General features: G+C 41.5%; 2 protein-coding genes across 4 annotated transcripts in view; one reads left to right on the forward strand and one right to left on the reverse strand.

Moving 5' to 3' along the window:
* The first annotated feature begins 3,879 nt into the window (after positions 1-3,879).
* stx17 (syntaxin 17) lies at positions 3,880-13,292 on the forward strand. The gene is made up of 7 exons (XM_020607146.1): positions 3,880-4,057; positions 4,876-5,086; positions 5,187-5,252; positions 7,800-8,108; positions 8,808-8,858; positions 10,618-10,704; positions 12,861-13,292. Exons 2-7 carry the CDS (start codon positions 4,964-4,966, stop codon positions 13,080-13,082), a joined length of 858 nt encoding a protein of 285 aa, XP_020462802.1. The 5' UTR covers positions 3,880-4,057; positions 4,876-4,963; the 3' UTR covers positions 13,083-13,292.
* A 602-nt stretch (positions 13,293-13,894) lies between these two features.
* erp44 (endoplasmic reticulum protein 44) overlaps positions 13,895-16,433 on the reverse strand; it is a 12,499-nt gene continuing 9,960 nt past the window's right edge. For all 3 annotated transcript variants that reach the window (XM_020607142.1, XM_020607141.1, XM_020607143.1), the window contains exons 10-11: positions 15,909-16,011; positions 13,895-15,822 (exon numbers count right to left, since the gene is read on the reverse strand). In XM_020607142.1, coding sequence (XP_020462798.1) covers positions 15,715-15,822; positions 15,909-16,011 — 211 coding nt within the window. In that variant the 3' untranslated portion in view covers positions 13,895-15,714. The remainder of the gene's footprint in view (positions 15,823-15,908; positions 16,012-16,433) is intronic.

Consider the following 16,433-nt stretch of genomic DNA (forward strand, 5'->3'; position numbering starts at 1 on the left):
GCTTTTTCAAACATTGTGGTACGAGTTGTGCATAGATTTTTGAAGAAGATAAACACAAAAAGAAAAAGTTTTTAAAAAGTTGTTTTTTCAATGTCCCTCTTTGAGTTTGAGTTTCCTGTTCGATTTTTTTTTCTTTCTTTTTGGTTCACTGGATTTTCTGTTCAGCACTTTGAAATCATAAACTAGTTCTGGTTATTCTGCCTGACTGTGTCCTGTGTTTTGATTCTTTCAAATTTATTTACTCTGTCACACAAAAACACACAGTAAAAAATCAAACATGACATTGTGTGAAATAATGAAAAGACCATATTTGAGCTGATTTTATATAGATAATGTTTGTGTGTGTGTGTGTGTGTGTGTGTGTGTGTGTGTGTGTGTGTGTGTGTGCGCTCTCTCCTCTTCCTGATATTACTTACACTGTGGGGACCAAAACCTGTTTACATGCTCACATTGTGGGGTCCCAGCTTTATGTAAATCATTGAATTTTAGTGGGAGGACTTGGTTTAAGGTTAGGGTTAGGCAAATAGTGGCTATGGGAACGGTTAGGGTGAGTCTCTAGGAAACGAATGTACATAAGTTAAAGTCCCCACCAAGGACAAAAACAAGCATGTGCCTGTGTGTGTGTGCCTGTTCAGACACAAAACCCTCTTGACAGGTAAAAGGCCTTGTCTTTCTCTCCAGGGACCCTGGGTTCTCTAAGAGAGTAGAGGGGAATTAGGAGAGTGTAGGGGGGCCTCATGTTAGCATCAGGTCCAGATCAGCCTCCACCCTCGTTAAACACCATCGATCGCCACGGTGACATTTCACAGCACATGCCATCTATACTGTCACTGCCATCACTCACTTGCCCTCCTACGCAACAGCACGAACACTAACACATACACAAGCACTGACTCTCGGACAGCCAGGTGATTGATAGTAACTGTGGTAGTGAAACTGTGGACAACTGTGTGTGTCCGTGTGTGTGTGTGTGAAAGAGAGGGAAAGAAGGACGTCTGCAGAGTGAAGTTCAGAATAAGCAAGTGTGGAGTGTACCACACAGTTGATGCTCTATATAAAATCTATGACAGAAGACCCACAGTTTTCACAGGAAACACAATGGCTTCTAATGATAAACAGAAAGTGCACTTGAACTGTGTGACTGTGTTTTTCTGCTTATGATCCTGTGTGCGTGCATGTCTGGTTATGCGGTGTGACCACTACTCCTGTCAGGCATTGCCTGTTTTTAAGCAATATGCTGAAAAAGATCATTCACACACTTTTTTGTAGTGGTGTCAATTTGGTTGTATGTGTGCAAATGAATTTGTGTTAATTTTGCACTACAACAGTGACATTTCTGAGTGACAAGTAAAATAAAATGAAAAATAGGGCAGAGAGCTCTTGAGGAGGGAAACACAAACACTCAAATTTGCACATGGGCACACACATACACACGGTGAGCTGTCAGACCCTGGGCCAATCGATCAGCGCTGACAGATAGCAGATACCCCCAGAGTCTTAATTAGAGGTCCCATTAGAACATACACACACTCAAATACATATGCACATGCACACACATTCAAAGCAGCTGTATTTTTTAGCTGCGGGTTTTTAAGCTATTCATTTAGAAATATTAAAGGGCCCCTTTAAATTGCCAATATAGTCTTTAAAATACACACACATATATATATAATTATTAGTGAGTTGTAATTGTCGATTTCTGCCAAGTCAAAACTTGTAAAAACATACATTTTTCACAGAAGGAAAAGCACAGGTGTAAATAATAAAATTAATGACAATTGAATTTCTTTCAATTGTATCAGTTTCAGGGTCCTGGTATTGTGCATGCTAGCCCACTGGCCCACTGACTTTCTGGGTGACTTAAATAGAACAACACCAAAGTTAGTGTTATTACAGTAGTAATACCCGTGATTTGCCTACAAGTCAAAATGATCACTGTGCTATCTGGATGTGCTGATCACAGCTTCTTTAAAGACAGTACAATGTGGACAGAGCTTCCTGATGGCTTCCTCTCCTACTGACAAGCTTCCTGGATAAGACTGAAATTAATGGCACAAGTCCTCCTAAGCCGAACACACACAATTTTTCACACAAATACAGAGGCACACACATGATGATTTGATGATTTGCTGTTTAGACTTTCACTGTCAGCTTTTTTACTCCCACTCAGTCTGCAACTCTGGGAGTCCCCTGGAAGTGGACAGACACACACTCACATACAGGTACACACAAACGCTTCATGTTCACAGCAATAGGGGAAATCCCCTGTAGCTGGGTACTGTGTGTTTTACTGTGGCCCCTTGCATGGAGCATCCGCTGAGGGAAGAGTGTGTGGGGGGTTGGCCTAAATGTCAAAGGTAAAAGGTGCTGAAGAAGAGAAGTGGAAACATACAACAGACCCACTCACACAGGCTGATCTCAGAGTAGAGGAGGGGGAACCCCAATTCTCTCTCTTTCTCTCTTCCAAACACAGCACAAACAAAAATATCTCACTTCATTTTTCTTTCCACAGGATTGATACTATTTATAAATGCTGCCAACTAAAGCTAAACAGAAAAGACAAAAAACCCCAAACACATTTACAAATACTTAAGATCAAATTGCTCATCTACTGGCTATGACCTTAGATAAGTAATTACAAGTTTTAACAGTCAGAGCTGTGTTGCCACTGTGCTTTGACTAGCAATTTTTGATACTGTATATTGCCACACCTTCACATTTTACTGTGTTTTTCTTTTCATAATATATTCCTTATGAGTATTTGTGACATTTTTAAAAATGTTTATTGCCCATTTAAGCTACAATATATAACTTAAGGTAGCACTAGCATAAAACTCCAAATCAATCCTCTCTGCTCTGCCCAGCGTTCTCTCTCCCTGCTCCACTATGCTACACCACGCTCTGCCCAGCTCTTCAGATATTTGTCGTTATGAAAATACCAGAATTGAAAATTCAACAAAACTTACTGATCAAGCAGAAATAATTGAAAATCTCTGATTGGTTAGAGAGATCAATCCCGCTCATAACCTTTAAGAAGCTAATATCTCTTCACTGCTACCAGTGCTGTTCAATAAGTCTGGGTCACAGGAGGCTTCGACAGCCCCTCTCCACATTAAGACAAGTTTTGGAGCAGATTTCTACAACAGCATATACAGTTTTACACATCTTTAATTTAACAAAAGCTCACAAATTGTAATATTTATCAGAGTGTGACCCTACAGTCACTTTCATAAATACAGTTTAGCAAAAATGAAAAACCTCATAACATGACCGGACCAAGGCTTTTTGAAATTTTCAGGTTGTAAAGTCCAAAAACCATCTCTTGTGTGTGTCTAAACTCAACCCACCTAAGAAAATGTTGACAAGTTACAAAAGGTTTTTAAAGGTATAACAAATTTAACTGTATATTTTATGTATCTATATAAAATATTTTTTCTGTCTGTTTGCTTAATAATGGAATTCAGGGATATGTAATCTAAATATTCAGACAGAATCAGCAAAAGAAATACCCTTATGTGCAACAGTACTACATAAACTATTCCTATTATTAAACCCTAATTTAACAGATATGTTAAGACATGACCCAATAATAACAGCAGCTGTGTGTCCTCGATGTGTCCTACAGCCCTGGCCCTTAAACATTTTGTGAAAATGTTTAATGGCAATAAATAAAAGGTAATTTTGAGAGCTGTTATAGCACAGAGTGTGTGTTAAGAGCACTGTTTTCATTGAATTCAGGACCTTTTTGATACAGCACAACATGACCAAATATGACAGGATTATTCGGAGAGTTTTTCAGTGACTTCAGGTTTTGGGATAATATTACGGGACACATTAAAGAGGAACACAATGTGCTGTGGTTGCTGGTTGAAGCCGGAAAGTATTCTTGGGTGCACAGAATAGGCAGGTGTTTACAAACGTCAATTTGTCAGAAACAAAACTGAAAGCGTAGCCGAAAATTAGCAAATGTGATTAGACGTTAATTTTCTAAATCGTATGGAGGCCCACAACAGTCTTCAGCGAATATAATTTATATCGTTGATTGGTATTTTAATTGGTAAGTGTCGTCGTGTGTCTTTCAAGTTTAACTTACCTAGATGTGGTTAAAAGTGAACTGGGGTAGACAGATTTGTAGATGAATGAGTGAGTTGGATAATATCATCAAAAGGGTTCATGCTGCCTAATCGGTCAGACTGAGTACTTAGCTACAAGCTACTACCCTGCTAGCCAGGTGTTGTCAAACGCCATGTGTGACCAGTGCTCTCCAAAACTTAGATCGCAAGAAATGGTAAAAAGCAATGTCAGAGTCACAAGATTTTGTTTCACTTTACACGTTTATGTTGCACTTAATAAGCGTGAAAATAACTCTCACTCACTAGACAGTCGGTGTCTCAGAAAGCACATTTAAAAATATATATATATTAGCATTATTCACGTTCTAAATTATATTCCAATAAAGTGGTTAATTTGTATTTTAAAATTGTGAGAATGCCACTCACAGTTGCCCAGTGCCCAAGGTGATGTATTGAGATAGCTTGTTAGGGTTACCTCCAGATTGTTGACAATTAATTTTCTGCAGACTAAAGGATTGGTCAGCATGGACAAACGTTCAGCATAGATGTTGCACTCCCATATATCATGCAAGTAATGCTAACTAAAGGATTGGTCAGCACGGACAAGCGTTCAGCATAGATGTTACACTCCCATATATCATGCAAGTAATGCTTTTTTCACTGAGAGGATGCTGGCAAGAAAAAAAATTATTCCTCCTATGGAGATGCCAGTTTTAGATGTGTGGGCAGACTTGCATGTGTCACAGAGTTTATTAATTTGATTTATGTATTTATTGAAATCATTCTCTGCTGGTATTTACAGTGTCTGTTGGGGCAGATAGATAAAAACAAGCAGGTGCAGTGTCTAAAGTTACACAGAGGTGTGGCTGTGGGCTGTGTCAGCAGGACACATGGCAGAAGAAGGCAACAAGCTGACACTGAGGCGCCTGGAGGCACCGATCCACAAGTTCATTAAAGTGGCTCTACCCACAGACCTGGAAAGGCTGCAGAAACACCACAATAACATACTAAAGGTGACAGCTGAAATCTGGCCGGACACATGATCTCACCCTCGCATCAACATCTGCACTTCAGGTTCACAGATAAATAACTGATGCTTCTCTAATTTCACAGTACCAACATAACCAGCAGTGGGATCGCCTTCATCAGGAGCATATCAATGCCAGCAGAACTGTTCAGGTATAAGATGATAGTGTGCACACTTAAAAAACATTGGTGTTTGTGTGTGTGAAAAGTAAGGAGACTGATAACTGGCCTGCTAATACAGTGAGCCACAATATTATGTTGTCAACCAGTAACATCACATACATAATCTCCTGCCTATGTCATCACAAAGGCTTTTGCTATATTATTCAATGTGAGTTAAGATGATGATGATGTGACTCAGCACAAGCACGACCCTGAAACCGCATGTTTTTGTTTCAAATGGTCTAACACTTAGGAGTTCAGTTTGGGAAAAAGTGGAGGTTTCCTTATTTGTGTTGCCAAAGATTTTGCAGGGTGAAAATAAAAAGTGAAGACCAGTGGCAGGACAGTGAGTGGCTTCTTTGTCCACTTAATTATAGAGAGTGTTCATGTTGATGTCGCCGTGACAGAGACAACTGTCAGTCATCTACTTGAACTGATGTCTGACTCATACAAATCCCTGTTGAACTGTGCCAGGCTCCAACGAGCAAAGCGAACATTTTGTCTGGAGTAGCACTAACTGATCAGCTTGACAAAGAAATTATCAACACAAGGTCCAACTGCTTGGTGTTTCCTGAGCTTTCAACCATACCTCATGGCCTTCCTCAGCAGATGGAGTTGTCATGGAGATTTTTTTTTTATCATGTGACCCAAGTATTCGACGCCAGAGATCAGTGCAGAGCCCGGGGTTACAGTCGCCTTCAGTATGTGCCCACGCGTTATTACTTTACAGGTCATGTGATTACAACTAAACCATCTCCATGACAACTGAGATGTGTGATGTGATTAAAAGCAATGTAATACATCTGTTCAGATTAATTTATTTATAGTTATCTTAACCTTCTGTTCTTATACATAAACAGCTACATATACACATGAAAAGACTGGACTAGATATTATTAAGTAAATCAGCTTTCTGTGTAGAAATTCACTCTTAATATTAAAAAAAGGAAAGAAAAGAGCCACTACCTGAAATGGACCATCTCTTGTGTGTGTTTAAGTACATGCGTTCTTGTTCACGTCGTGGCTGTGAAATGCCTCGGGGGGTGTTGTTGCCTAGAAGACACCATGTCTCTGAAGGTGAAATAACTCCAAACAGGCACACACCTATCCTTTCACCATTAACTGGTGAACCCCAGGGACACAGTCAGAGTGCTTTCCTGTGTCTTCATGGTGTTAATCCAGAGTAATGTCTAGTTTACTCTGCTACAGATGTGTGTGTACTGTATGTGTGTACATATGTGCCTATGTTCCATAGATGGAGAGTAGGTGGGCTAATGTGTCCTGGAGTATGTTTTCCAGTTTGTTTATTCAGCATTTCTTTCATCCTGATTATCGTCATTGCGTTTTACCCATCTGTCCTTTGTCTCTCCTACCAGAAAGACAGACTGCAGTCTCTTCCCCCCTGCTGAATGACACATACTCACACTATGCTAGCACCAAAACCAGTGACTCAGTACCCCTACCTTGACCACAGCAGCTACATCAAGCACTGAAACAGGGGTGCAGAGTTAATACTGTTTTATAGTGAAGGTTTGCTATTGAGCATGTGGTCTGTGTGTGTGTGTGTGTGTGTTCAAGCTACACATAGTCATGGTTAATTTGCAGGTTGACAGGTGCCTGACCCAACTATCTCGGTGTTAATCTGTGTGTTTTTCACGTTTATGCATGTGAAGATAAATGTATACATGTATGTTGTGTAATTGGCTGAATGTGTTATTGGCAGCATGTTGACCCCCTTAAGACCAGGCCATGCTGTGGCCTGGAGGGCTGATAGCTAGGATGTAATCCTCCTGTCACCCTCAGGGCATGGCCAGATGAGGGGGCTTGTTTTCCCCAGTTTCGTATCCAAACTTTATTAAGCCCCCACCAACACACACACTTCTCATCAATAAAACAGTGTAATGGAAGGGTACGCCTTTCAGCGTGAGCACTTCTTTTTAGAAGGATTTAGAACATATTTACATATTTTCTTATTACAATTATTGCTTAGGATATCGTCTGTTCTATTCCCTTAGGATTTATTGTGAATTTTGTGTCCTGTGTTTAAACTGTGTTACATGGCAGTACAGATTTAAATCATTAGAATTGGTTGTTATATTAGTATTTTTTATATTGTTTTATCTTTTGCTTCTTCCCACAGTCCAAAGACATACAGCTTAGGTTGATTGGTGACTCTAAATTGCCCGTAGGCATGTGTGTGGTTGTTTGTCTCTAAGTGTCAGCCCTGTGATAGACTGGTGACCTGTCCAGGGTGGACCCCGCATCTCACCCAGTGTCAGCTAGGATTGGCTCCAGCCCCCCTGTGACCCTTGTTAGGATAAGCAGTATAGATAACGGATAGATGGATGGATGTTTTTGCTGTAGCGGGTGGATTTAACCACAAGTTTTTCTGGTTTATTTTCTGGTCAATTAATGTGTCTGTGAATTAAGGGTCCCAGGATTCTGACTCCATTTCTGTCCATTTCTCCTTATCCAAAATTTTCAGACATGACACTTAGTCTCACTGAGAAACCTGCTTCTCCTTTTATCTCCCTGCAGCAGCTGAGAGCTAACATCAGAGAGATGGAGAAGCTGTGCGCTCGAGTCCGTGTTGAAGACGCCGACGCCCTGGAAGCACTTGTCAAGCCGGTTAGAGACAGGGCGTCAGCAGCTGCACAAGACTTCCTGCTTTTGCACTCTAACCCCACATCAGCACCTGCAGCTCAGCCAACCAGCTGTGGGTCGAGCAGCTGGCATGCTGATGACGAGGTGGGTGAGGAGCCAGTGTCTGACAGGCAGATACAGCTCTACCTTCCAGAAATCCCTGCAGATCAAAGTGCAGCTGAGTCCTGGGACAACCTGGAAGTGGTATGCATGTCTGGACTTTATCCTTTGCTATGTTTTTGAACAGTAACTTGTAGTTTAGCAATCATACATACTCTAGTTTATACTTACTTTTCTTTTGTTTTATTTATGTATGGACTCTGGTTTTTAATATGTAAGTATAGGATGTGCAGAGCCTAATCTGATACATTTCACACAGAACTCCAAAAATAGACTGGACAGAATTATTTAAAAAAAAAAAAACAGGTGCCGGCAACACAGAAATCACACTGGTAACCAGTTAAAATGGAACAAAGGTGATTCAACCTTTGTGTCGTGTGGACCACACTGAGCATGGAGAAAAGAAAGAAGAGCAAAGGATTGTCTGAGGATGTGAGAATCTGGACAATCTCAAGGCTCCAAGTCCATCTCCAGAGATCTGGCTGTTCTATGTCCACTGTGCACAGCATTGTCAAGAAGTCTACAGCCCATGGCGCTGTAGCTAATCTCCCTGCATGCATCAGTACATCACATTTGGCTTTTTTCTTTTTTGTTCCAATGCAAACAAAAGACATAAACATGAGAATACCAAAGAATTTGTGATTGCAACAATTTTGTGGGAGAAGTGGTGTGTTATCTGATAGAAATGCAGAGGTGTGAGTATTTTTGGCCATGACTGTATGTACATCTGTCTGTCTATTTATGTGATTCAGCATCATAATAAATAAACCATTTTTGTCTCAGGATCTGAAGGAGCTGAGTGGTTTGGTGATGGAGTTCTCTCTGCTCGTCCACGTGAGTAAAAACAACTTTTTTTAGCTGCTACATTCACATTTTGCCTGTGAACAAAACACAGTGTGACAATGTGGCAGTTCACCTATAGTGTTTCCAGGAAGTGGTATGTATTTCACCATGTGTGCTTGTGTTGCCTGGAAAGGCTCCTCTGAGAAGAGGCTACACAGATCAGCTCAGGACTACTGCTGGGGGCCCCAGAGGCCCCTCATCCAGGCAAGAGGAGAGCCTGGGGAGTAGTCAGGGGAGAGGGGGGGATTTGAGAGGGAGGACAGTGGGTTGTCCACCAGGGGGAGAGGAGGGGAACAAGGGATACATCGGAGCAGGTGGAAAACAGACTGCTCAGATTATCATTGTGTCCTCGGGGATGGAGGGAGAGAAGCAGAGCGGCTGGGGGAAGGAGAGATAGTGAACATGTAGTTACTGTAAGATGAAAAAACAGACAGACTTAAGGAGGGGCAGAAAGACCATAGACATGTTGTTGTGGTGTCTCTGGGGTGACAGAGGCCGTTAGGGGAGTAATATTCCAGCGCTCAGCCACAGTGGAAATACTGAGTGAATGTGAATGTGTGGTTGTGTCTGTGTCTGTACATGCGTCATGTTAGTGGCTGTTCCGGTGTTTGTCTGTGTGCTTCTGTGCTTATCTCTAGGTTGTTTTCTTTTGTGTGTCTTCTAGGGCTTTGTCTTAAAGTTAAAACTGACAAATATGGCATTTAGTTATTCATTTATAGAGTACTTCTTGTATTTACTCTGGAGCGTGTCAACAGGGCAAAATCCCATCATAAGTTACATGAATTTAATTAATGGTTTTAAGATAGCTTTTTGTAACTAGCAAAATATCTGTCTTTTTTACATGATCAGTGAGCATTGTACATACAGTGTGTACATGTTTTTCACTTGTACTGCTTTGGTGTGCTATTAAAAACAAGATTTAATTTAAAAAAAAAAAGTGAAAGTTGAAAATGGAATTGTGGATGTTGAATTTAAAAAACTGTGTTGAGCACTGTTACAGCTCATAAATGGACCTTGCAACAAGATTGTGTTTTGTCAGCTACAGGAGTGTCAGGAATGAGCTTTCCATGTGCTCTAAATTACCACAAAACCAATAAACACCATTAAGAATTATAACCAGATTATACGGCAAATATTCACTTTTACTGTTGTATCATGTGCAGTGCAGCCCTACTATTTGGGTCATTGTTTGCTTAAAATCTGTGCAGAAAATAAGAAAATGTTTGCCCGGTGTAAGAAGAGGTGATCTATAAATTTGAGTGGTGAGATGTAAAACTGCCATCTTCGGCCACTGCTCCTCAAAAACAAAATAAAAGCTTTAACATGGGTACGTGCATGGGAAACGGTAAAATCAGACATAAATAACTTGGCTTTGAGTTCAGAGCATGGAGGTGAAAAGAGCACAAAAGTATTGAGGAAAGGTGAGAAAGAGGAGGAGGAGGAGGAGGAGGAGGAGAAGTGCTCTGGTTGTTGCTTGGTCACTGTGTCCACCCAGCCCTCACATGGAGAGAGACAGCTGCCATTCTGAATATTTCATGAGACCTACACAATGCTCCCTTGAATATACCTGCAGCCTCCACACACACTCACACCCACGCTTTCCATGTTATCTTGTGCCACAGAGCAGAATTTGGACAAAAACTTAGCACACGGCAGGTGGTTGTTCTTTCGCATATGTGTATATGCATCGGTGTTTGTTTGTATATGTGTTAATATGTGTTTGTGTGTGTGTCTAACCCCTGTGCATCAGTCCCAGCAGGAGAAGATGGACAGCATAGAGGGCAACGTCAACACAGCCGCTACCAACGTGGAGGAGGGGACCAAGAGCCTGGGGAAGGTGTGTGTGTGTGTGTGTGTGTGTGTGTGATGTTTGGGAGATGGAGAGATCGATGGCACTTTGCCTCCCAGCCATTCCACAGCATTTGTCCCTATTGATCCGTTCGAATACGGAGGAAAGCTGCAATTAAGGAAATAGAGGAGAGGGATAGTGAGGAGCGGAGGGGAGGAAGAGTGATAGAGAGGTAGGATGAGAGGGGCGACAACAGAGGGCCTATGTGTTTGTGTGTGTGGCATTAAAGAGAAGTTTGAATGACTGTTTAATAGTTTTTCAGGCTCAGCATTCAGACTTCCATTGTCAGTACACTCTTACACTGTTATACGCTGAGTGTAACTCAGAGTGACAGCTCACTGCCCTTCGCACATATTACACACTTGAAATGTTGAACTTTTTGTCTGTACTGCCCAGAATGAATCACCTTATTTTCTCAAACTACAACACACACACACACACACACACACAAAACGGTGAGCAGTTTTCTGTCAATAAATTTTTTTAAAGGCTTTTTCTAAATTTATTCTCGGTATTCTCCCTGCTCATCTGTCAGATGAAGGCGTCTATTTTGATCTTTGTTTTGCTCACGCCTTTAGGAACATAATGGAGGTGTGAAGTAATTAGACTGTAAATTACAGACACTAGGAGATGGTGATGACACTGAGTCATGATTCTTGTGTGCTGGAAAACCTGCAAATGCTAACACTGGATAACTGTAATAAAAAAAGCAGCATTTTCATAGCTGTTTATACGTTCTTCGGCCACAGGTTGTTCAAATGACAGAAAAACCTATTTTCTCACTTACCTTTGATGCCATCTAGCCATGCAGATACTGATTTGTCCTGGTTACTCACATTTCTGCCACCACTCAAGTACAATAGAGGTTTTTCTTTTGTGGTTCTCTCAGCATTCAGAGAATGTAGTTCCATTTAAAGGCTGCTCACAGAAAAGTCTGAGAAGAAAAAAGACGCATTACTGTATTTTTATCAGTTCTTAGGATAACAGTTTGGGTGACTGAAGCTCATACGGTAGAGAGGTCGATTATTAATTGTAGGCTTCGGTTCGATCTCTGGTTTCTTCTGGCCACATGTCAGACTGGCCCTGAGCAACACACTGAACCCCAGTGTGTGTTAGGAAACAGACGCCTAACAAACTCATGTCAGTTATTTTGTTTGTGAGCACCATAACTGAACCTCTGTTGTTTCTGGATGGCTTCAGGAATCTCAGACAATATCAGAATCTAGGCCAAATAAAACATAATGATCTGCAAAGCTAGATGTCAGTAAAGATAACTGAGCAATTAAAAACAAAAAAGTGGCAGTCTTTTTTGTGTGTGCTCAGTTTAACAGTTTCAACTTAGGCCCAGTATCTATAAAATACAAGACTTCAATTAATAGAGTATTCTAATGGTGACACAAGCAAAGGTTGACCCCTCTTTAAGGTTGCCCCCTCTTTAAGGTTGCTGACAGATGTAGTAGGCTGCACATTAGACGAAGTGGGGGTTGGGGAGATAAAGCAGATGACGGGAGGATGTCAGATGCCGTGACGTGTTTCAAAGCTTGTAATCTGTCATCAGGTCAAACAGCATTACACACCTAACGTGTGTAGTCACAACTCCCACATTTCCTCTGCAACCTGTACCCAGAATCCTTTTAACTCGGCAGAGATTAAATTAAAATTTCCTCAACCGCCACAGGGGAGGGGACAAGCGATGCTAGCTTTTGAACTAGATTAATTTAGTGGCGAAGTGTTAATCAAGTGTGCGTCTGCGTGTGTGTGTGTGTGTGTGTGTGTGTGTGTGTCTGCGTGTGGGGATGGTCAGAGAATCGGTCATGAATTGCCATCAGCAAAAAGCACCTTCCACTCTGATGATAACAGCCAATAACACGCAGGCCACATCTCTGATTTCTCTTAAATGAAGATAATGAAAACACTTGGATGCATCTATGGAAGTGTCAGTTTACATTTACACATGTAGGTTAGTTTGTGTTCTTTTTTTCCGCCTTCTGCGGGTTGATGTGTGATCATGAAAGAGCAGATGAATCCAAACTCTATCGCAGTCTGTCTTGTTCAGTACTAATGCTCCTACAGGTGTGTGTGTGTGTGTGTGTATTGTATGTGATCAGTTAGAACTAGAACACATCTTTTTCTCGTTTGTCTAGGCGGTGGGCTACAAGTTGGCGGTGCTGCCGGTGGCTGGGGCACTGCTGGGCGGTGTATTAGGAGGTCCACTTGGCCTGCTGGCTGGGTTCAAAGTTGCAGGGGTGGCCGCTGCCATCGGAGGGGGCGCCCTGGGCTTCGCTGGGGGTAGCCTGGTCAAGAAACACCGCAAAGCCCAACTGGATCTACAGATGAAAAAACTGACAGAACCACCAGGAACCTGAATCAAGCAAGGACAAATGACCCAACAGTTAAGGCCCATCCTCTGACCCTGGCTACTGGTTAAAGACTGAAGCTCGTGTGATAACTGACCAATCAGAAGCACAAACTAGACTCAAAGAGACTCCCTATCAGATGTCATTGCCAAGCATCGCTGTTACCAAGCACTGTAAAACAAATATGCAGTAACAGCCTTTTTTTTTTTTTTTTATTCTGAACACAGCAAAGCAGGTATTTACACTGCAGCTTTTAGTGTGTGGTTGGATGAGCCTGCCGTGGCTGTGAGTGCCTCACTTTGGCACCAAACTACACAACCGCTCTGTCAAATGCTAACTACACTGTGTGTGTGTTCCTCTGTCGTCTTTTCCCTACCAGTCTGCAAATGTACCTACTATCATGCCTCAGTGTTCCTTTATATAGAAGGTGGTCCCAATGTGAACAGCTGTACTACTGAGACTACCAGTAAGAATGATATATGAAGAAAATGGTTTTGCTTAACATCACTGTGATGTTACATTTATTTAATGTAAATTAAAGTGGTGCTGCTTCAGAGTTTATATAAATTATACTGTATATACAGACTTGTTTTTGCTGTGTGAGAGCACAGTTGCACAAAACACACCGAAGTGCCACTGTCTAGATCACTTCAGAGACAGGAGACTAAGAACCTGCCATGTATTGATTACACCGCTGCTGGTTTTCTGCCAAATAAAATGTTTCTTTTCAACAGTGGTGTCATTCATTGGATGAACAGAACAGTAAATAACAGCAGTAAAGTTCAGAGAGATGGGTGTTCAATGCACCAGATAAGACAACATCCTGTAAAATGTTTTTTAATTTACTTTTCTTATTTTCTTCTTTCCCTCTGAGATGACTGGATTAGAAAGGGCGTCCCACTCCCCCCATTGCTCTTCTGTATGTGGGCAGATATGTCACTATGCAGAGATCTATTGGCCTCTATTGAAGGGCAGGTCACACAGCAATGGGTCCCCATACTCTTAATCTGGCTTCCTCCACACTCGGTGGCTCTAGACTTGTACCAAAAACCTCAAAGACATAAAATAACAAAATCAGTCTTAAGAGGACTCGTATAAAGTGGCAGAGTGTAAATTTCCACCTTTCATCATCTGGGTTTTCCCCTTGTCTCTTGGCTTTTTAAAAACATTGGGAAGGACACAGTATTTTCTCCCGCAGCGTGACGACACATTTGACAACAGCAAAAACAGCCATCTCATAAATTCATGTTGAGGTACAAATTACAAAACATTTTCTCTCTCTACTTCAATTCGCAGGAACACAACTCAAGAGGTGTTCTGACAAATGCTGTACTTATGAAATGTAACCACCCCCCTCCCTTTGACCTTTTCATATTATGCTGTTTTACAGCTGTGGATGTAATTAGACTTTTATACACTGATCAACAGAAAATGATTCTTTAATTTCAATGCCAGATGTAATTTCTACACACTGGTGGTGGACATCTTATTATGGTCATTCCTATGTTAAGCTGGCTTTATGTTTGAAATGTATTTCTTCTTGAACTCAATGACTTTTGCTCTTTGCTGCTTTCATTTGACCCTTTGTATCATCACGAGCCTCGCAGGGCCTGCTGCAGAGGCGCCTCCACACAGCATGCTGCTGCCACCAGCAGGCTTCATGTATTTGTGGTAATCTGCAGGGTTACAACAGTATTCAGTATGATTCACTTTGACATGACTGTGGTTTCTGTTGATTGATGACAATACCTTAATTACATCCACAGTGTTTCACTGGTTAAAAAAAAAAGTGAATGAGAAAGATTCCACAGGTGAATACTTTTTCTAAGCACTGTAAGAGACATCATAATATATTACCATTTAGTCCCAGGGAGAGAAAGGCTGCATCTCAATAGGCTAGAGTAGCTCTCCCTCAGGTCAAGATGTGAAATGATGTTATCCCTATTAAGTATTTAAAAATATTTAGCTATTCCTTCAGATCCGTGTGTGTGTGGAAAAGATATGTAGGTGAAACTAATTTAAACAGGCATATTGCTATAACCTGTCCTCTACAAATGATTTAGTCTAGAGTTGGTCATATCCAGATGCAGCTATGAGGTCCATGAGACTAAACAAGTGACTCCTATCAGACTGGCTGAACTGGACTACCCACAGATAAGAACTGTACAACTGCAGTGGTGGAACTGTTCTGCTTTTTTCCTACAAAAAGCAGGGTGATGAAAAAAAATAAAGAAAACTGCTTTTAATTTAGACCAACAATGAGAGACTCCCATGTGGCACAAACATATTTACAAGCTCCAAAAAATAAAAGTAAAAACACTTCTCTTGATGTCCTAATGCTCCTAACCCCTTGCCCAAACAAATTTTCTTCTTAGCTCCCATCCTTATAATCCAAAATAAAAATTGTACTTGAAAAAGTTATGAAAATATAGGTTACTCCGACATGGTTGTGTCATGGACTGAACTCCTCTCATATTCTCCTCCTGTTCTTCTTTTTCTCCTCCTCGTCTCTCTATCTCCCTCTCTTCAGTAAGGGTGTCGGGTGTTGCTGTTCTGCTGCACTGGCCTGTCCCAACCCTAACCCCCTCCCTGACCCCGGGGCGTGGCATTGAGTCACAGGATAATTGGAGGCTAGTTGACATCACAGCTCGTCGCGGTCCCGTCTGAGGATGGTGTAGCGGGTCTCACTGGGTGCCAGCTTCTGGAAAGAGCTCTCTGGGGGGCTGCTGGCCACTTCTCCCGTCTCCTCCTGACAGTAGAGGTCAAATTCAAAACAGTCAGATTTCATGTGACATCGTAAACCCAACATTCAGCAATTGCGTACTATCTGCTGACCTGTCCGGGTGTGCTGTCTGTGGGGTCAGGCCCATGGTGAAACTCTCGGTGAAGCTTTCCGGAGTGAAGGTCCAATACAAACTGCCTCAGCTTGCCAGGGACACTGTAAAATAAAATAAAAAAACACAAACACACACTAGATATCATGCAAGAACATTTCTGTAAATTTCTTACCCTTTTCTATGATAGTTGTTCACAAGCCAGAGTCACCAAACTCTCTTAACTGCATACACTTGTTATAAATCACTCATTTCAGCCACATTTTCATCCAAATTGCTTTAAAGGGCCACATGTTCTGCTCCAGCTTAAGTGTCACTTACTGCAATGTTACCTAAGAGTAATAAGGAAAGTTTCACACCACAGAGCTTCAGGCCAGAACTGTCAGAAGGAATGCTCTGATGTAGTAAATGGACTGTGCCTATAGGTACCCTTGTACCTGAGGTGTTTTTTCTTTCTTTTTTTTTTTTACAAATTAGCCTGTCATTTATCCCTTCATGCACGCATTCACACATCAGTGGGGTGGTC

Source organism: Monopterus albus, unplaced genomic scaffold, assembly GCF_001952655.1.
Source record: "Monopterus albus unplaced genomic scaffold, M_albus_1.0 scaffold84.1, whole genome shotgun sequence".
Taxonomy (NCBI): Eukaryota; Metazoa; Chordata; class Actinopteri; order Synbranchiformes; family Synbranchidae; genus Monopterus; species Monopterus albus.